This window comes from Lingula anatina, chromosome 2 (assembly GCF_051362555.1).
Source record: "Lingula anatina isolate TDL-2025a chromosome 2, LinAna3.0, whole genome shotgun sequence".
Taxonomy (NCBI): Eukaryota; Metazoa; Brachiopoda; class Lingulata; order Lingulida; family Lingulidae; genus Lingula; species Lingula anatina.
The window spans coordinates 27,209,437-27,230,653 of record NC_141768.1 but is presented as its reverse complement, the minus strand read 5'-3'; the positions used below and the strand labels follow the sequence as shown (position 1 = coordinate 27,230,653).

Here is a 21,217-nt window from a genome sequence, read left to right as displayed (position 1 = left end):
ATATCTATAGTCTTACTGATCAATAAGTTTAATAAACCGATTTGGCAAAAAAAAAAAAAAAAAAAAAAAAAAAAAAACATTCTGAAAGGCAGCTGCAGGCATTGCTCAACGTGTGCCCAAAATTTGTCTTTTACATAGTATCTCTATGATGTTGATTAAAATTGGAAACCTATTGACTAAAAATAACCATGCAGATTAATGATCTGTTCAATCCGTTTATTTACTATAGAATTAATCACAGAAATAATTATAAAACTTTAGTCAAGCTTTGACACAAATGGGTGAAAATGGTATAACCTAATTACGAAAAGGGCCGCACCTTTTACTTATTGCCCAGTTGTTGTAAATGGGTAAAGTATGTCCTGTACTGTAGCTATCACCCTGTTAGGACCTTAACGCAATGAAACGACCTACTGAGAAGAAAGTCGATCGTCGTTTAGTGTTCCAAATAAAGTATGGATACACGACGGAATTCCAGAGTAATATGCATATTTTCTCTTATTTTAAATTCTCAACTAAAGCATTTCCTTAATCCACAATGTAATCATTCTATATTATAGATCCGTCGTCCTTTTAAATAACAAAACCGTTAATACATATTGTATAATAGGGTAATTCGAATAAGTACTTTCTTAACAAAGTATGGAAATCATATCTAACTTCAAATAACCTTATAATGGAATCAAAAACTTTCATTGAACAATAAATTTCCCATCTTATATCTAAACATAGTTGATGAATATATAAAACAAAAGAATAACGAGGTAGAATGTATTTCAGTATTAACAAAATACTCCTACTCTTTTTTTGTTTCTTTAAGCGTTTTCTTAAAAATTTGTTTGTACACCGAAACATGTCTTTCTTTGTTTCATTTCTCAAATACTATTTTCATTTCCTCATTGAATGATTGATTAAATATAAATTTTGCAAATTTCCACTTCACATCTTGGATAGCTCAGTCTTTGATGTAGAGAAAGCAGCTTGTTTAAGTTTCCCAACCCTGCCGTTCAGTACGCACACATACCCTACTGCAATTATGAGGAAAAGACCCAACGCAGAAGCTATAACAATGAGCGCCAAGACAAGATCCTCTACTCCTTTGACACCAAGATTCATTGAATTCAGGAAATCAGAGCTCCCCAACGCGGGTGGGCATGTTGCAGCAGGGGGCATAGTAGGTGCTGAAGTACTCATTGTTTGGGCGTCCATCTTCATAGTAGCAACTTGGTCCAGTATGGAATTATTTTTTCCTTCACCATGCCAGAAACGTATTTGTTCTTGGCCCATCATGTCCCTCATGTCTGCTGCCATGAATCGTAGACCTGCCAAGAGGTAGTTTGGATCATCTTCACCAAACTTTGGCCATTCCACGGACACTGGGAAATTGCCTTGGTTTGGATTACTACAAAAAGAAGAAGGGATTTTTGATAAAATACTTTCGGTAAATAAGTATAATAATCAAGTTAAATTCGATGTTTGTTTGCAATAATGGGAAATTTGAAATACGCAAAACACGACCAAAATTCTTTAGCTCAGTATACAGGTTTTTATCTGCTGCTAACATCTTAACTCGAATCTAGATGTATCAGTCAAGAAACTATTGATGATGCCTAGCCAGCCTACCTTGTTCCAACAAAGTTTCCGATATACGACATGAGAGCCCCACTGATCATTTCTTCTCGGTCTGTGACTGACAATGATAATTCAGCCAGAAGTGGTTTGTCGAACGGTAAGCCTTCTAAAAACCCGATGTCGTCTCGGAAGGTGGCGCCAATCCATTCGGGGTACCATGACCACTGTGGACGATGATTAAATTCGTACATATACACGTCTCCACCATGGGATGCGTGCCCTACACCAAGCATATACAACCAGCCGTACTTGTGCATGCTGTTATAGAAGTGTAAGAGAGCCATCAGTCTATCTTTATCATTTTTGATTTCTGATGAAAAAAACTGCTGTTTAATCATGGCTTTCAAAAGGTCCTTCATTCCTGATTTGGGAAAAACTGCTTCAATTGTCATATCAATAGAAGCGTCGACTTCTTGCTGGGTCATAGAATCTCTGTAACCAAGATATTGTTGAAGGAAGATACCAGCATAGTCTGACGTACTTCCAATCACAAGAGGCTTCAGTTGAGTACTGGTAGTATACGCTGTTACAAGATCACTTTTTATTAGTTCTCCATCAGTGACAAGGAATACGTGGTTTGCCAGGTAAGGATTTCCCTTGTAAATGAATGCATCGGCTGGTTTACTTCTCAGACATTCTATAAGCTCTGAGCTCGATTCCTGTCGGCATCCAATACCAGCAGAAAAATTCCTGCTTATTTCCGCTAATGCAGCCGGCGTTTGTGCAGCGTAAGGCGTGGTAGGGCCCGTGATGACAGCCTGATGGAAATAATCTTTTGCCATAGGGGAGACCATCATATTAAGTACTGCCAGTCCTGCAGATCCAGTACCAAAAAGGGTTATTTTGTCTGGATTGCCACCGAAAGAAGCAATGTTCTCTTTTATCCATTTTGTTGCAGCCACCATGTCATAGAGTCCGAGGTTCCCTTTCAAAGTGTCATCTCCAGTCGACATAAATCCAAGCATACCGAGTCTATAATTAATGCTTACAGTAATGACATCGCCCAAAGAAGAGAAAATTCCCAGTGAATGTTCATCTGGACTGCCGTTTATAAAGAAGCCACCATGAATTAAGGCAACAACAGGCTTCTTATCATTTACTACGGTTCCTCGAGGCACGACGACCGACACATATAAACAATCTTCACTGGTGTGATTCAAACCAAGCACCATCATAAAATCTGACGGGAGTTGAAGGCAAGGTGGTGCGCTCATTGTTGCATTGAGGGTTTCAGTCCAAGCAGTTGATGGTTCTGGCTTTTTGAATCTGCGATCACCTGTTGGTGGCTTAGCGTAGGGAATACCTAGGAAAAGGTCTAAATCTTTTCCACCAGTAAAAGCGCTGGCCCGCAGAGCAAGTCCTCTCACACGCCCAACACGGGTATTGACCTCAGGCTGATCCGGCATGATATACTGCATTATCCACGAACCGTTAGAGGGAGCTGGTGTGTACATAGTTTTTGACGTTGCAGGACAATTGCCAGAGTCAGCGAGGCGTCTCACTACGTTTTTCAATAGCTGGACTCGGGAACCACCCAGATTTTGTTTTACTTCGGTCTCGTTTCCGATGTACATGTATGACGTCATGGATGTTTCGTACTGAGGCCAATGGACTGGAACTGTAGGACCATTGGGAGAACTGAAAATACACAAGGTAATAATTTCAATGGACTACAGAAATTTAAAGAAATCTGTTTTACTAATGGCAGTAGGCCTATGGCAGCAAATCATTGTCACATCAAAAACTTCTGAAATATTTTTCTATATCTCGACTTGAAATTATTATTTCTGCCTATTTGTCTCAAAGGTTTATTTAGGATCTTCACAGTTAAATATTAATAGAAATTTTATTTTAATTAATTAAAATACCACTACGATTTCGGTATCATCTATTCTTCCGGTATTGTAAGGCCTTACCCATATCTGGCAAAGTTTGACCAGTAAGCTATCATTTGTCTTGACACTTCAACGTCTCTTGAGGAAACATTCATAGGGACAACATCAGTGAATAAAGGCTGACCAAACACGTAGGTAAGTTCTTCCCCATGGTCAGCTAAACCATAGATTGGTTCAGTAGGCAGCCCATATGTCCCGAGGAATAAATGGCCAAAACTGGGTTCGTGTGCAAACCTATACACGTACGTGTTGCCTCCTAAGGTAGAATGCACCTGTGCTGCCAAATCTGACCCGGCCACATATGTGATATCTCTTATAACGTCTTGAAAAGCACGAAGTCGTCTCATTGGATTGTCTGGCGACTCCCAGTTGGTATAAGCGTTCTGGATCATGGGTAGAATTATTTCAAGATTATTGCCTACGCTTGGCGTAACATATGCTTTCATGATTTGGTCGAACTCTTTCTCTGTTAATCCATTGGTCGTCTGAGAGCCATTGGGAAACGTCGTTAATATTGCGCCAAAAGACTCTGACAAACCTTCTCCACTGTTTGTGCCAATAAGTAGGTCAACCATGTCATCTTCTTTAATCATGTCTTTGTATTTTAAAAGCAAATCGAACGTTTCGGATGGCGAATAGGGCATGAATTCACGATCAACAGTTGGAGTGAATAGTTTTAATGGCAGAGAAAACATGTTTGCAGAGGCATATTGAGCTATATCTGAAGCATTGATATCACGAAGGCACCTTATCATGTCTACTGGTGAAGAACTGCAGTTGAAATGAATGCCATACTCGCGTATCAAATCTATGTTATTCTTTTTTGCTGGGTCGATGAAATGTAAGTCCCAAGCTCCCAGCCATGTGCTTTCTGCTATGGCTCGCTTGAACAACCCTTTACTCATAGGTGAAAGCATTTGGTATATGACACTTCCAGCACCTGCCGATTCTCCAAATATAGTTATTCTTTCGGGGTCACCACCAAAGGAGGCTATGTTTTGTTTTACCCACCGCATTGCAAGACTCTGATCCATCAGACCAACGTTTCCGGGAGCATTCTGGTCCCCAGTGCTTGCGAAACCGAAGATTCCGAGGCGATAATTTATGGTGACAACAATGACGCGTCCGTACCAGCTAAGTGCTCTTCCGTCGTACTCTGAACTTGATCCAACCACATAGGCACCTCCGTGTATAAATAACATTACAGCAAGTTTTTCGTCTTTCCACATTCGCACTCCTGCAGGCACATATATATTAAGTGTGAGACAATCTTCGTGGAACGTTAAAGGAGAGGGTGAGGGAAAAACCGCTCCTCCATGACAGGAATATCCTAATTCCGTTGCATTTCGGATGCCGCTCCACATTTTTGGAGGTATTGGTGGGAGAAATCGGTGTTCTCCTATGGGGGGAGCTGCATAGGGAACGCCAAGAAACATTTCCCAGTACCATTCTTTTACGACCTCACGCTTCCCTCTGATTTTGCCGTAAAAAGTATTCACAACCAAGTCATCCATGGCATCGCCCGTTTCTGTACAAACTCCCTCCGATGGAAGTTCCACCAGCTTTTGAAGCACGTCGGTCATGAAGGCAACTCGACGTGCTTTGAGATTGGATTTGGCAGTGATGTTCTCATTGAGGTCGAGGTATTCGCGCTGAACATGGTCGTACTTGGGCCACTGTGTTAGAACAGGGGCAGGCAGGTTTGGGTTCCTGGAAAAAGTCAAATAAATTAACTGGGTAACTTTTTCAGAGTGTCAAATAAACATATATAACATAAATATAAGGTAATGTACATACAGAGATCTTATCAGACACGAAAATGCACCACAACATCCTTAGGAATATAATATTTTGTCACACTTTACAACAGCAGAATATTTATACAGCCAATTTTAGTCTTCTTGTTATATGAGGTTGTCACCGACGAAACGCTAAGATATATTTTAGAAGAACAGTGAGAGCAGTAGCTAATGAAAAGAATAACATAGTATTATTATGACGAAAAAGTGCTGCAAATTTAAATCAGTACACAAAGTGCCGGTGCTTTATTTATATACACAAATGTAAAAGAGAACATCTATTTGCAAAATCATAAAAAATTAAGTACATGTAGATGCTGAAGGTATGTTATCAATTACTGCACGGTATGCATAATAGAAAATTGGATTAGTTTTTCAACAGTTATAAGGCAAAATCCCTTGCTTATTTGTAAAAATCCATTCTGGTTTGGGAATATAATGGTGGACTTTAACCGTAAATACAATCAACATTTTCACGCGTATTTGTATCAGCATATATTATTATGTTCCCAGCCAGTATTATTAATGTATAGTTATAATCAAGTTCTTGTGCTATCACAACAGATTCGTCAGTGCATTAATGCCAGTAGTTGTTCCTAACTCCCCATGCAAGTTATACTGGTAAGTAGAAATAAAAGGTTTTTGTTGGATATTATCTAAATATCGCAACATTTTTTCCTAAAATTTTTAATATATAATATGTCTTGTAATTAGTCCTCCATTTTAAAGAAGAATAGTGATCACCTGGGGAAATCGGAAAGTTACAGCAGGCACGTTCCTCTCTCGTAGCTACTGACTCACTTACCCCCCCCCCCCCCCCTCACCGCCACAGCCACCAAATGAGAACATAACGAGCAATACGAGGCAAAATTAAGAAATAAGAATTCTTTCAAGCCTGTGTCCTATATATTTTACTTGCCTCACGTGGAGACGTGCAGTTGTCTCACCGCACCTGTCTCACATTGTGTGGATCTTTTTACAGTCTATTGTTAACAGCCCTTTGTTATATAGTATGCACGAGGCGGGCCTTCTTCCAATAAAAAGTTCACGTCATTGCCAACCTTCTTGCTGTACAATCTATTTTTAAAAATCATACTCGGTGATAAGAAAGCAAGGGCTAATGTTACAGAGACTATGCCAACCATAACATTCACATAGTTTAGGGTTACAGGTAGCAAGACGAAAGAGGGTGAAAATCTAGGACGGAGGTTACCTGTGTGGGTCATTAATGGGAACTCGGCACTGTAAGCCCACACGAAGATTTTGAACGTTATAAAATGACTGCTAATAATTATTCAGGGGTCAGAAGGTGACAAGGGTCGGGCGTGGTCTGTTTACACATACATATTTGGTGGTATAAACTCCTTACAATGAAGAAGCGCTAATTTACTTCATTGTACTGGTACCTTCTTTTACCCGTAGTTTGTTTTTGACTTCTTAATCGGAACTATTTCATAAAATAAAATAAAATAAAGTTTGATAAAATAAGATCATTATAAGACACAACAACATTTGGTTGCTAAGAAAAATGACAGATCATGATATTTAGCCTAGGACGGGGATATGTTAATGCGTCTATTGTTTTATACCTTACATTTTTAGAGCAGAAGCTAATTATAAGAATGACATAGTGTTATTTTAACAAAAAAAGTGCTGCAAATGTAAATCTGTACAGAAAGTGCGGGTGCTTTATTTATATAAACAAATGTAAAAGTATTTGCAAAATCATAACAAATGTAGATGCTAAAGGTATGTTATCGCACGGTATGCAAAATAGAAAATTGATTAGTTTTCAACAGTTATAATGCAAAGTCCCCTGCTTATTTGTATGACACATTCTGATTCGGGAATATAATGGTGAAAGAAGTTATGTAAAGTATTTTTCGTCATTTTCACGCGTATTTGTATCAGCATATATTATTATGTTCCCAGCCAGTGTTATAAATGTATAGTTATCATCTTGTACTGTCACAACAGATTCATCATGCATTAATGCCAGTAGTTGTTCCTAACTCTCATGCGAGTTATACTGGTAAGAAGATATAAAATATCGCAACATTCTTCCTACAATATGTAATATACAATATGTCTTGTAACTAGTCCACCATTTCAAAGAAGAACAGTGATCAGCTGGGGAAATTGGAAAGTTAACAGCAGCCACGTTCCTCTTAGCTCGTAGCTACTGACTCACAACCCCCCTCCCCCTCACACACCGCCACAGCCACCAAATGAGAACATAGCGAGCAAAACGAGACAAAATTAAGAATTCTTTCAAGCCTGCAGAAAATATCAGATAGTAAAATGTGATCACGACGTACAGATCACCGGAGTAAACGAACCATAGATTAGTATAAAAAATGCATTAATGCGATAACCCGCCGTAGTTTTTATACGATTGACTGCAATTGTTTCGAATTTTTTTTATTCATTTTAAAAACGTAATTAGCTATCAATGGAGGCAGGAAATTTACCTTTTAACATATCCTTGTTACTTTTGCCATACAAGGTGTCCCTTGCCAGCTGTTTTAGTACCCTAGTAATAATCTTATATTCTTATCCGAGTAACTTACCCAGATTTAGCAAAGTTGGTCCAATAAGTTATCATAGCATTCTGTAGGGCAAAATCAGCAGGTGTGGCGCTACCGTTGCACAAAACACTAACTAGACCATTAACGTAGATTAGGTCGTCGGCATGTCCAGCTCCATCCAGCCAAGACACCGTGGGCAGTAGTTTGTGACAAGTGTTTATGGAGAGAAAATATACGAACGTGGATCCAGTACCATTGGTTTCGTCATGTTTGAGGGCGTTCATATGGGTAGGAATTGTTAATGTTAGATCACCTCCCATTTCTACGAACTGTTTTACACGTGTTTTGTTATCTGGATAAAAGACATCTGCAGTGTACTCTTGTATCAACGCCGTTTGAACGATATCTTTGTCCAATCTCCCAGTTAACATTTGGTCGACACGTTGACGGAAAGCTTGTTCTGTAAAACCATTCTCGGCCTCGGCCGGTACCCTGATCAGTGCGTTCCCGTCAAGACTATTGCTTCCCATCAAATAGTCAAGATTCCCATATTGATCTGGTAAAAGATTTGCCGAACTTTCCACGTTGCCAGTAATAAGCTCGTTGTCCATATTCGGAACCCACATAAACAACTCTATAAGCATATTAGAGATAGCAAGAAGATCTTGTCCACTCTTACCTTTAAGACAAACTAACAAAGACACTGAATCGGTTGTATTACATTTTGAATTTTCACTCAATGAGACGACGTTTTTCGTACTTTTTTGTAACGTTAATTGTTGACTACCGACCCCGCTTTGGCTTATAACACGATGGAACAGTCCGTTACTCATTGGAGACATAGCATGGAAAGACACGCTCATACCGCCTGCAGATTCTCCGAATATCGTGATTCTGTTGGGGTCCCCTCCGAAGGCATCAATGTTTTCTTTTATCCATCTGAAAGCGAGGTGTTGGTCCCAAAGTCCAAAATTGCCTTTTACATCGTCCCCAATAGTAAGAAAGCCAAACATGCCCAAACGGTAGTTGATACTGACTGTGATGACGTCTGCCAGGGCTAGACCTATAGGGTCCACTTCTCTGCCACTTCCCAAGACAAACCCTCCGCCATGAACCCAAACCATGACTGCTTTAGGGGCGGTGTTATTATTCTGCGGTACATGAACATTAAGTGTCAGACAATCTTCGGAACTGGGAAATCGGGCATTCATTTGCAGGCATATCGGTCCATACTCAGTGGCATTCAGTGGGGAACTCCAAGCAGCTTTAGGTACTGGTCTCTTGAATCGTAGATCACCCAGAGGAGGTTCAGCGTAGGGTATCCCAAGATAGGAGATCACGTCCAATCCAAGAATTGATGTTTTCCCATTGATATCTCCTTGCTGTACAGTGACTCTTCTCTGAGCAAAGGAGGTGTCAGCATGGAGGATTACACAGAACAACACACATGCACTGAACGGTATCATTTTGTACAAAAGTCAGGGTTGTGCGACTGCACGCCACTGCTGTTCTTTATATCCAAATAAAAAGAAAACACGTCGCGCCTGGTAGAGTGCAGTGTCAACACACCTCTCTGTTTACATGAAGGTACGAGAGAACCGTAGTGAATGACAAGTCAGTATTGCACAATCCAGCTTCTTCGCGGGTAAAGCTGGCCATTGTTTGATTCACGTCAATAAATAAAGCAAAAAAACTGGTATTGTACTTGACCTTGGGGATCCGATATCATTAGTTTTGTGGATAGTTTACCTAAGGGACATACCATGTAAGAACCGCACAAACTATGGTCCAACTGGTGGTTCAGTTGAAAGTTTTATTTTTTTTTCAGTCAGGAACTTTGTGTTAAAAGTAGTTGAAAGTGCTTTGTCAACTTCAATATAAACCACCGGGTAAGTTGACTACAGTTAACACACTGTTTCATCAAAGAACAGTTATAAATGTATATTTGAATGTTTCGTTAAAATAAGTTGTGTATGGTGTACGTAGATATAACTGATTGTGGTTAAAAAGGTTATTCTGTGGAGTTTTGGTCGGAAAGTTTTAAATAAACGTGTCCCTCTCCAACTGACCATATTAATAACCACAGCAAAGAATGGACCAGCACAAATGATCACACCGTATGTTTGATGAATATGTGGCAGTGTACACAGGGTGTATACAAACGGTTGTGGGTAAACACACCTTATTCAACTAGACGCGTTGGCCAATTCGACGGAATTTAAAATCGGATTAAATTGTGCACACATGTTTCCACCTCCTTAAACTGCGGTAAGGGAGACCGGGGCTAGTTGTATCCCGGGGTTAGTTGGTCCCCTGTCAAGTCTCTTTAATAAAGTTACTTTAAGATGCTAAATTATTTCATTTGGACTCACTGCCGACGCTTTCTTAGCACTACTGGATACGGTCACTTTACAAAATGATGTGATCAATTCTTTTACCCTATAGTTACTTTGTCATAAATTGACGGGGGTGGGGGGGGGGGGGGCAACTTACCCCGGGGTCCAACTAGCCCCGGTCTCCCCTATTTAAATACTATATCTGCAGACGGACAGCATGGCAGTCGAATACCTACTGTATGTACGGAAAGGGATTATTTATTCGATTTGATGTTTGGTTTTTAAAGAGAATGGCCGCATTCACATCGAGTTGAACCATGGCTCTACAAAGCCACGACCTAAATATGGCGGACGTACATGAAAGGAAAACCGCCTAATCTTTTAATAGTCTATCCGCCTCTCGCTCGCCTCCCCATGCGTCGTCCCTGCGGGGGTACAGCCAGTAAATCTCGGCTCCATTGGGACAACACATGGGGAGGCGGGTGAGAGGCGGAGAGACTATTGAAAGATTAGGCGGTTTTCCTTTCATGTACTTCCGCCATAATTAGGTCGTGGCTTTGTGGAGCCATGGCTCAACTCGATGTGAATGCGGCCAATGATATTTAGTTTTGATTCAGCATGAAGTTTAATGCGTGAAAACAGTCGTGAAGTTTACCTTTTTGTCAAGTCTGCCATTGCGCTTTTTATTTATAACCAACAATAATGAAATAAAACATGTTCTACATGTATACTAAATATTAATTGAAAGTTCCCATTAATCTATATACTGCCTAGCATGCCTTTTATTTTGACAAAAATGAAAAACAGAGATTTGGTGAAACTGGGGCCTTTTTCACGGCGATGCAGTTTGAACCGCTGCACCTTGAGAGACTGACAACTTTCCATATAGGCCATATTAACTAATAGGTGAGAGATTCACCTTATATTACCCAGTAGGTGAGAGAGAGTCACCCAAGCGGATAATCCAATCTCGACCCGACCTAACAATGAACTCTCACCTAGTAAGCTTCATGAAGCGAACTCGTTGACAGTAAGAGATATCAGAACATCATTATTGATAATAATAATAATAACAATAATAATAATAAAATGCGTTCCATTTAATGAAGCACATATTACCAATACCGGTAGGTCGCCGCCTTATTCATGCAGTCTGCATTTGCATGACAATCAACTCAACCTATAAGCACGTCTTAATAGAAGCAGATTACAAACCTATAGTGTTTAATTATTAGTACAGGGCTGGATCCAGAGATATTTTCTGACAGTCTTCCAAATTAATTTTGTTGATCCATCCACCATTTTGACCGTATTTCGTCAGAAAAAATTACATACCCGTCAATGTAAACTTGAAAATCTGGTCGTCTCCCAGAACACGGCCAAAATCCGCCCCTGTCGTATGCCATGTATTTAGAACAAGTATTTATCACTTACCCAGATTTAGCAAAGTTGGTCCAATAGGTAATCATGGCAGTCTGTAGGGCTAGGTCAGCAGGTGTGGCGCTACCGTTGCACAAAACACTGACCAGACCATTGATGTAGATTAGTTCGTCGACATGTCCAGCTCCATCCAGCCAAGACACCGTGGGCAGAATTTTGTTGCACGTGTTTATGGAGAGAAAATATACGAACGTGGAACCAGTACCATTGGTTCTGTCATGTTTGATGGCGTTCAACTCGGTAGGGACTGTGAAAAAGAGGTCTGTAGAGATTTCTATTTTTTGCTGTACGCGCGTTCTGTTATCTGGATTAAAGACATCTGCAGTGTACTCTTGTATCAACGCCGTTTCAATGATATCTTTGTCCAATCTCCCAGTTAACATACGGTCGACATGTTTGCGGAAAGTTGACTCTGTATAACCATTTTCGGCTTCGGAAGGCACAAAGATTCCGACAGTACCATCACGACTATTACTTCCCATCAAATAATCAAGGTTTCCATATTGTTCTGGTAGAAGATTTGATGAGCTTTCAACGTTTCCAGTTATAAATTCGTTATCCACATACGGCCTCCAAATAAGCAACTGTCCAAGGGTATTAGAGGCAGCAAGAAGATCTTGTGCACTTTTACCTTTAAGACAAGATAGCAAAGCCGCCGAATCGGTGGTGTTACAATTTGAAGTTTTGCTCACAGAAGTGACAATTGTGGGATTAGGTCGAAGGACAGAATATTGAGTGCCAATCCCACTTTGGCTTATGACACGATGGAACAGTCCGTTACTCATTGGAGACATAGCGTGGAACGACACGCTCATACTGCCTGCAGATCCTCCGAATATCGTGATTCTATTGGGGTCCCCTCCAAAGGCAGCAATGTTGTCTTTTATCCATCTGAAAGCGAGGTGTTGGTCCCAAAGTCCGAAATTACCTTTTACATCGTCCGCAATAGTAAGAAAGCCAAACATGCCCAAACGGTAGTTGATACTAACTGTGATGACGTCTGCCATGGCTAGACCTACAGGATCCATTGCTCTGGCGCTGCCCGAGACAAACCCTCCGCCAGGAACCCAAACCATGACTGCTTTAGGGGCGGTGTTATTATTCTGCGGTACATGAACATTAAGTGTGAGACAATCCTCGGAACTGGGAAATCGGGCATTCATTTGCAGGCATATCGGTCCATACTCAGTGGCATTCAGTGGAGAACTCCAAGCAGCCTTAGGTACTGGTCTCTTGAATCGTAGATCACCCAAAGGAGGTTCAGCGTAGGGTATCCCAAGATAGGAGATCACGTCCGATCCAAGAATTGATATTTTCCCATTGATATCTCCTTGCTGTACAGTGACTCTTCTCTGAGCAAAGGAGGTGTCAGCATGGAGGATTACACAGAACAACACACATGCACTGAACGGTATCATTTTGTACAAAAGCCAGGGTTGTGCGACTGCACTCCACTGCTGTTCTTTATCTAAATGTATAGAAAACCCGTCGTGCCTGGTAGAGTGCAGTGTCAACACACCTCTGTTTACATGAAGGTACGAGAGAACCGTAGTGAATGACAAGTCAGTATTACACAATCCAGCTTCTTCGCGGGTAAAGCTGGCCATTGTTTGATCACGTTAATAAATAAAGCAAAATACCCGGTATTGTACTTGACCCTGCGGGTCCGATATCAGGGGCGGATCCAGAGATATTTTCTGACAGTCTTCCAAATTATTTTTGTTAATCCATCCTCCATTTTTGACCGTCTTCCGACAGAAAATATTAGATACCCGTCAATGTAAACTTTAAAATTTGACCGTCTTCCGGAAGACCCAGAAGACGGCCTAAATCCGCCCCTGTGATATCATTAGTCTTGTGGATAGTTTACCTAAGGGACATACCATGTAAGACCCGCACGAACTATGGTCCAACTGGTGGTTCAGTTGAAAGTTTTATTTTTTTTTTAGTCAGGGACTTTGCGTTAAAAAGTAGTTAAAAGTGCTTTGACAACTTCAATATAAACCACCGGGTTAGTTGACTACAGTTACCACACTGTTTCATCATATAACAGTTATAAATGTATATTTGAATGCTTCGTTTTACTACTGTGTATGGTGTACGTAGATATAATTGACTGTGGTTAAAGAGGTTATTCTGTGGAGTTTTGGTCGGAAAGTTCTAAATAAACGTGTCCCTCTCCAACTGACCATACTAATAACCACAGCAAAGAATTGACCAGCACAAATGATCACACCGAATGTTTGATGAATGTGTGGCAGTGTACACAGGGTGTATACACAGTGGGTAAACAAACCTTATTCACCTAGACGCGTTGGCCAATTCGACGGAATTTAAGATCGGATTAAATTGTGCACACATGGTTTCCACCTCCTTAAACTGCGGTAGGGGAGTCCGGGGCTAGTTGTACCCCGGGGTAAGTTGGTCCCCCATTAAGTCTCTTTAATAAAGTTACTTCAAGATGCTAAATTATTTCATTTGGACTCACTGCCGACGCTTTCTTAGCACTGTTGGATACGGTCACTTCACAAAAAAAGCTGTGATCAATTCCTTTGCCCCATAGTTACTTTGTCATAAATTGATGGGGGGGGGGGGGGGGGGGTACTTACCCCGGGGTCCAACTAACCCCTGTCTCCCCTATTTAAATACCATATCTGCAGACGGACAGCGTGGCAGTCGAATACCTACCGTATGTACGGAAAGGGCTTGTTTATTCAATTTGATGTTTGGTTTTTAAAAATAATGATTTTTTGTTTTGAATCAGCATGAAGTTTCATGCTTGAAAACAGTCGTAAAATTTACCCTTTTTGTCAATTCTGCCATTGCGCTTTTTATTTATAACCAACAATAATGAATTAAAACGTGTTCTACATGTATACTAATTATTAATTGGAAGTTCCCATTAATCTATATACTGCCTAGCATGCCTTTTGTTTTGACAAAAATGAAAAACAGAGACATTGCAGGCCCGTAGCCGGGGGGGGGGGGGGGGGGGGGGGGTCGGGAGGTTCGAAAGAACCGCCCCTTTTGTCAGGAAAAGGTCCATTTTGGATAAAATTTTATCTAGGTAAACATAAGTTTCATTGTAAAAGGTCCACTTTTTCAGAAAAAGAACCCCCTTTTGAATTTGCTGGCTACGGTCTTGCATGGTGAAACTGGGGCCCTGTCCACAGCGATGCAGTTTGTACCAATGCACTTAGCATATTAGCTATATCACCCAGTAGGTGAGCGAGGGTCACCCAAGCAGATCATCCAAGCTCGACCCAACCTACCAATGAACTCTCACCTAGTTACCAACTTGAAGCAACTCGCTGGCAGTTTGTGAAAGCGAATAAAACCCCCGTGTCATAATTACAGTTAGGACCTCTCAAAGTGCACCGGTGTATATGTTCTAATAATTCTAATAGTTCTTAAAGCTTGCTGAATATGAAAAATGCGAATTCAAGAAATATACATATAACTAATGCAGTCTGCGTTTTTGCATGAAAATCAACGCAACCTATAAGCACGTCTTAACAGAACCAGATTTCCAACCATCGTGTTTAATGATTAGTATGTCACGTATTTAATTCAAGTATAAATCACTTACCCAGATTTAGCAAAGTTCGTCCAATAGGTAATCATGGTTGTCTGTAAGACTAGATCAGCAGGTGTGGCGCTACCGTTGCACAAAACACTGACCAGACCATTAATGTAGATTAGATCGTCGGCATGTCCAGCTCCATCCAGCCAAGACACCGTGGGCAGTAGTTTGCGGCATGTATTTATAGAGAGAAAATATGCGAACGTGGAACCAGTACCGTTGGTTCTGTCATGTTTGAGGGCGTTCAACTGGGTAGGGACTGTGAAAAAGAGGTCCGATGCGATTTCTATTAATTGCTGTACACGTGTTCTGTTATCTTGGTTATACACACCTTCTGTGTACTCTTGTATCAACGCCGTTTCAATAATATCTTTGTCCAATCTCCCAAATAACATACGGTCGACATATTTGCGGAAAGTTGACTCTGTATAACCATTTTCAGCTTCGGAAGGCACCGCTATTTCGATAGAACCGTCACGACTATTACTTCCCATCAAAAAATCAAGATTTCCATATTGTTCTGGTAGAAGATTTGATGAGCTTTCAACGTTTCCAGTTACAAACTCATTGTCCATGTTCGGCATCCAAATAAGCAACTGTCCAAGGGTATTAGAGGCAGCAAGAAGATCTTGGGCACTCTTACCTTTGAGACAAGATAGCAAAGCCGCCGAATCGGTGGTGTTACAATTTGAAGTTTTGCTCAGAGAAGTGATAATTGTGGGACTCGGTCGAAGGACAAAATATTGAGTGCCAATCCCGCTTTGGCTTATGACACGATGGAACAGTCCGTCACTCATTGGAGACATAGCATGGAAAGACACGCTCATACCACCTGCAGATTCTCCGAATATCGTGATTCTGTTGGGGTCCCCTCCGAAGGCAGCAATGTTATCTTTTATCCATCTGAAAGCGAGGTGTTGGTCCCAAAGTCCGAAATTACCTTTTACGTCGTCTGCAATAGTAAGAAAGCCAAACATGCCCAAACGGTAGTTGATACTAACTGTGATGACGTCTGCCATGGCTAGACCTACAGGATCCAATTCCCTAGCACTTCCTACGACGAATCCTCCGCCATGAACCCAAACCATGACTGCTTTAGGGGTATTGGTGTTATTCTGTGGAACATGGACATTAAGTGTGAGACAATCCTCGGAACTGGGAAATCGGGCATTCATTTGCAGGCATATCGGTCCATACTCAGTGGCATTCAGTGGAGAACTCCACGCAGCTTTAGGTACTGGTTTCTTGAAACGCAGATCACCCAAAGGCGGCTCGGCGTAGGGTATCCCAAGGTACGACATCACGTCCGATCCAAGAATTGATATTTTCCCATTGATATCTCCTTGCTGTACAGTTATAGTTGTCTGAGCCAAGGTGGGTTCAGCATGAAGGAACACAAAGAACAGTGCACAGGCACTGAACAATTTCATTTCGACAGGAAGGCACATCATTTCGACGTCGCCTCCAGGTAAATGAAATACAATGTAACCCTATGGCCGTTTTGTATGGACACTGCCCAGACACACCCTTATGTATCTGTTTAACATTCACTTGTGGGCCAATTCAGCCTTTGACATTAAGAAGTGCAGCTAACAGAGTGACCGTACACCTTGTTTGAATTAAGTAATACTATTACTTGTAGTGCCCGATAAGATAAATCAGCGAGTAAATGTGACCATCGTAGAAGTGCCTTTAATGAGGTGACGCACATGTAAAACAATGTTATCTTTGTAAGATAAGCCTCTTTAACTAAGATGATTTCAGGCATCCATTTTGACCTGTCAATTAGAAATCTGTATAAAGTTACGCCTGCAGCTGACCACAGATAACTTTGTTACATTTCTTTGGGCCAAGATCACCAGGTATAGTGTAAACTGTAGCATAACGTTGACTTTCCCGATTAGGTAGATATGACAGTGAAATAAATATGCTACGTGAAACTTGTGTATGTTACCAATATTTTTGGATATAAACAATTTAGATAAATCAATTTTACTTAAATAAACTGAAACAGTATTTAACCAGAAAATAGATAAACGATATGTCACTCCACTCTGTCTTCGCAATGAAAAGTAATCCCAACAATTTAAAAAGTCCTTACACTTTTTCATTTATCATTTTTTAACAGTCATACAGAGCTGTTGCCTCTCCCCTTTTTTATGAGCTTTTTAAAGTTAAAACTTCAATGAATAATATATCATTTCGTTTGGTTGCGGATATTTTTGTCCATATCTGCTTACACGTGCTATAGCTTCTAAATACTTGGGTGTAAGCTGCGGCCTGAACTTACTATCTAAATTTTAAGCTTGCTATTGGAATAAAAAAAGATGTAATATAAGTAATTGACAGTCATGCGTGAACAAGGAGCGGTTAGTGTTTTGTAGAGGAACTGAGTTGATTGACATACTCTTATGATACTTAAAAAACTGCGTGTAATGAAAACGAGAGAGGGCCGCTGGAGACTGCATGAAGTAGAGATAGAAATAGAAAAACAGCGGCGCGTAAAAAGTAGTTTTGGTTTGTAGAGAAGCTATGTTTGTTATTAAATTATTTTAATTAAAATATTTTGCTCTCTTAAGCTTTGAAATTCCTATTATTCTCTTATTTCTAAATCCTTGATTTCCTATTTTCTTACCCAGTGGAGGTTTTTTTTTTAATTTGGTGTGCTGAAGTAATATATAAAAATTCAGCTCTCACTATGAAACACATAAGTAAAAAAAAACGACATAAAACGCGGCAGCCCGCCCGCACAACCTTCTACTGCCTCTACTGCCAAGAGTAACGAATAACCGTAGCTACGCAAGGGAAAAATCAGTTTTCAGAAAAATGGCCATATATCTGGGAGTAGGGTTTTACACTGTTTACAGTTCACACAGTGTCACTGCCACTTAAATTACGTACTAATAGGGCGCAACTACTGAGCAAATACACCGATTTTGAATCAAGGACTTACCCAGATTTAGCAAAGTTGGTCCAGTAAGTTATCATAGCAGTCTGAAGGGCTAGGTCAGCAGGCGTGGCGCTACCGTTGCACACATTACTAATCATACCACTAATGTAGATTAACTCGTCGACATGCCCAGCTCCATCCAGCCAAGATGCAGTGGGTAAAACTTTGAAGCACGTGTTTATGGAGAAGTAATATACAAATGTGGAACCAGTACCATTGGCTGTGTCATGTTTGAGGGCGTTCAAATGGGTTGGGACCGTGAAAAAAAGGTCCCCTTCCATTTCTATTAATTGTTTCACTCTTGTTCTGTTGTCTGGATTCAACACACCTGCTGTATACTCTTGTAACAGAGCAGCCTTTATCACCTCTCTGTCTAGTCTAACAAATGCGTGAAATAAGTTGTCCACAGCTTTGCTGAAATCTGATTCAATGAAACCGTCCTCTGCCTTGGCGAGTGCCTGGGTGTCAAAGTTACCATCAAGGCTGTTGCTTCCCATCAAGAAGTCGAGTTTACCGTATTGGTCTGGCAGAAAGTTTATCGAACTTTCTACGTATCCGGTTATGAGCTCGTTGTCCATATTAGGTATCCAAAATAACGTCTCAGCAAGAATATTAGAGGCCTCAAGAAGATCTTGTTCGCTTTTATTTTTCAGGCACGATACCAGAGACACTGAATCGGTGCTGTTACATTTTGAAGTTTCACTCAGTAAGGCGATGTTTTTGGAACTCTGCAGAAGGACAAAATCTTGGGAACCCACCCCACTTTGACTTATGACACGATGGAACAGTTCGTCACTCATTGGAGACATAGCATGGAAAGACACGCTCATACTGCCTGCAGATTCTCCGAATATCGTGATTCTGTTAGGGTCTCCTTCAAAGGCGGCAATGTTTTCTTTTATCCATCGAAAAGCGAGATGTTGGTCCCAAAGTCCGTAATTACCTTTTGCGACATCCCCAACAGCGAGAAAACCGAATATACCTAATCGATAGTTGATACTGACTACAATAACGTCTTCAAGGGCTAGAACTACAGGATCCAGTACCCTGGCACTGCCCACGACAAACCCTCCGCCATGAACCCAAACCATGACCGCTTTAGGGCCGGTGTTATTATTCTGAGGTACATGAACATTAAGTGTCAGACAGTCCTCAGAGCTAGGAAACGTGGCGTTCCTTTGCAGGCATATTGGTCCATACTCAGTGGCATTCAGTGGAGAACTCCACGCAGCTTTAGGTACTGGTTTCTTGAACCGTAGATTACCCGAAGGCGGTTCAGCGTAGGGTATCCCAAGGTACGAGGTCACGTTGGGTCCAAGAATTGATATTTTCCCATTGATATCCCCTTGCTTTACAGTTACAGTTGTCTGAGCCAAGGTGGGTTCAGCATGAAGGAGCACAAAGTACAGCAAACAGGCATAAAACAGTGACATTTTGACTGGAAACCAGGGATATGCTTCTCTTCCCCGACGCCTTCAAGAATACGTCAAACCCTTACACAATTAATGTCTTTTTAACAAAGCTATCACAGCAAACACACACGGCCGGTGTAAATACACTTATATTTTGACCCGGGCACGTTTGTTATCTACAAGTGTCACAACATAGCAAGATTGGATTAATAATTGTCGTCTAAAAATCAAGAAGAAATAAGTGTTTTGGCTTGATATTCTCTCTTTCTTTTAATTCTGTCATTTTTGCATTGAAGATAGTAGGTATTGGGCTGGGAGAACGCCTGCACTGAATTAGGGTTCTTGCCATATATGCCTTCAGTCGCACTTGCCAGGCACGGTTATGAACTGGGGAATAGATTAAGCTGGCGAATGCTAATTTTGGAAAGATATATTCGTAGGAGACATCGGGACCACATTAATTTTACAATAATAATAATCTTTATAGCTTGTGGCTCATTTTTTACAAAACGGCTTAACGCATGTAACATTAGTGAAATATTAATGATCATCATTGCTGTTGATATAAAATCGTGAGGGGGGTGTCAAGGGGTCGGAACGACTTTATCCGTTATATCCTATTATATGGACGCTTCCCTGTCAATATGTAACAAACCTACAGGTAGTGATAGAAAGCGGGGAACATAAATCTCCTTTTCTGCCTTTTAGAGAAAAAAATGTTGACGGTATGCTCAAATTCTACCAAAAGCGTGGGGTACCGTGTGTTTAAATGTTAGCTGTCGCACTTAGACAAATGGTTAATGATTAACCAATCACAAAATCACACACACAACTGATCCCCTTCACACTTGAAGCCCCCACTTCCAAACCTTAAGACCCGTCTGGGCAATCCGTCTAATTAAGATTGTCTTACTACCTGAACCCAATGTAATGGTTGACGTCTCCAAGTGCAGGTGGGATGACAAGGGTTTTGGTACGTGTATATTCATATACTTAACTTATTCAAACCAAGCCACGAGCAACCCTCAGAAAAACTATTCTTTCTTTTGAGACTTTGAAACATCAACAATTTTATTTTTTTTATGGAGACAGGGCTTTTGCTGTTTATGCCCCAAAGTTTTTATTTAACAAACTGCCTTTTTACATTAGGGCTAAAATTAATTGCGACATTATTAAACACATCCATGTTTGTAAAAGGGCGAATGTTTTCCTGCTGCGCTTGCCATGATCAGATGAGTGAATTGTCTCAATCTGTTTACAACTATGAGTCACGTGCAACATTGCCTCTCCTGGTTCAAATTAAGTTCAATTTAATTGATCTGACCTCGGATCTTTGTTTTGTGCACACTATTTACCATCTTTGGAGATTATGAATGATAGCTACAGTTGATCACCTTGGGAAATGTCAACAGTGTTAATCTTATATAAATCTATTCAGTGGAGACGTTGCAATGCGAGTGTGTAAATCGGGGAGAGGTTTAAGACCGAGGCGGCGGCACGTCCCAGAGAGCCCCACCCCACCCCACCCCCATCCCCACCCCGTAATGGAGGGTCGGGTTCCCCTTAATTTGTACACGTAAGCTCCCTCTTAGATTTCAACCAAAGTAGTGATGCTAACCTAACCTGCTGAAATGTAAGGGAG

At 40.8% G+C, this 21,217-nt stretch overlaps 1 protein-coding gene across 4 annotated transcripts; it reads right to left on the bottom strand.

Annotated features, from left to right (window-relative positions):
• Positions 1–201: 201 nt before the first annotated feature.
• Positions 202–19,667, bottom strand: LOC106179609 (uncharacterized). 4 transcript variants are annotated; one of them, XM_087004838.1, is made up of 4 exons: positions 18,167–19,667; positions 3,549–5,237; positions 1,624–3,270; positions 202–1,402 (listed from the first exon to the last, which is right to left on the bottom strand). In XM_087004838.1, the coding sequence occupies exons 1-4, from the start codon at positions 19,594–19,596 to the stop codon at positions 940–942; spliced, it is 5,229 nt and encodes a 1,742-aa protein (XP_086860964.1). In that variant the 5' UTR covers positions 19,597–19,667; the 3' UTR covers positions 202–939. The 4 variants fall into 4 exon arrangements, with proteins under 4 accessions (XP_086860964.1, XP_086860963.1, XP_023931323.2 ...); XM_087004837.1 differs by lacking the exon at positions 18,167–19,667 and adding an exon at positions 15,220–16,797; XM_024075555.2 differs by lacking the exon at positions 18,167–19,667 and adding an exon at positions 11,625–13,252.
• Between the last annotated feature and the right edge of the window lie 1,550 nt (positions 19,668–21,217).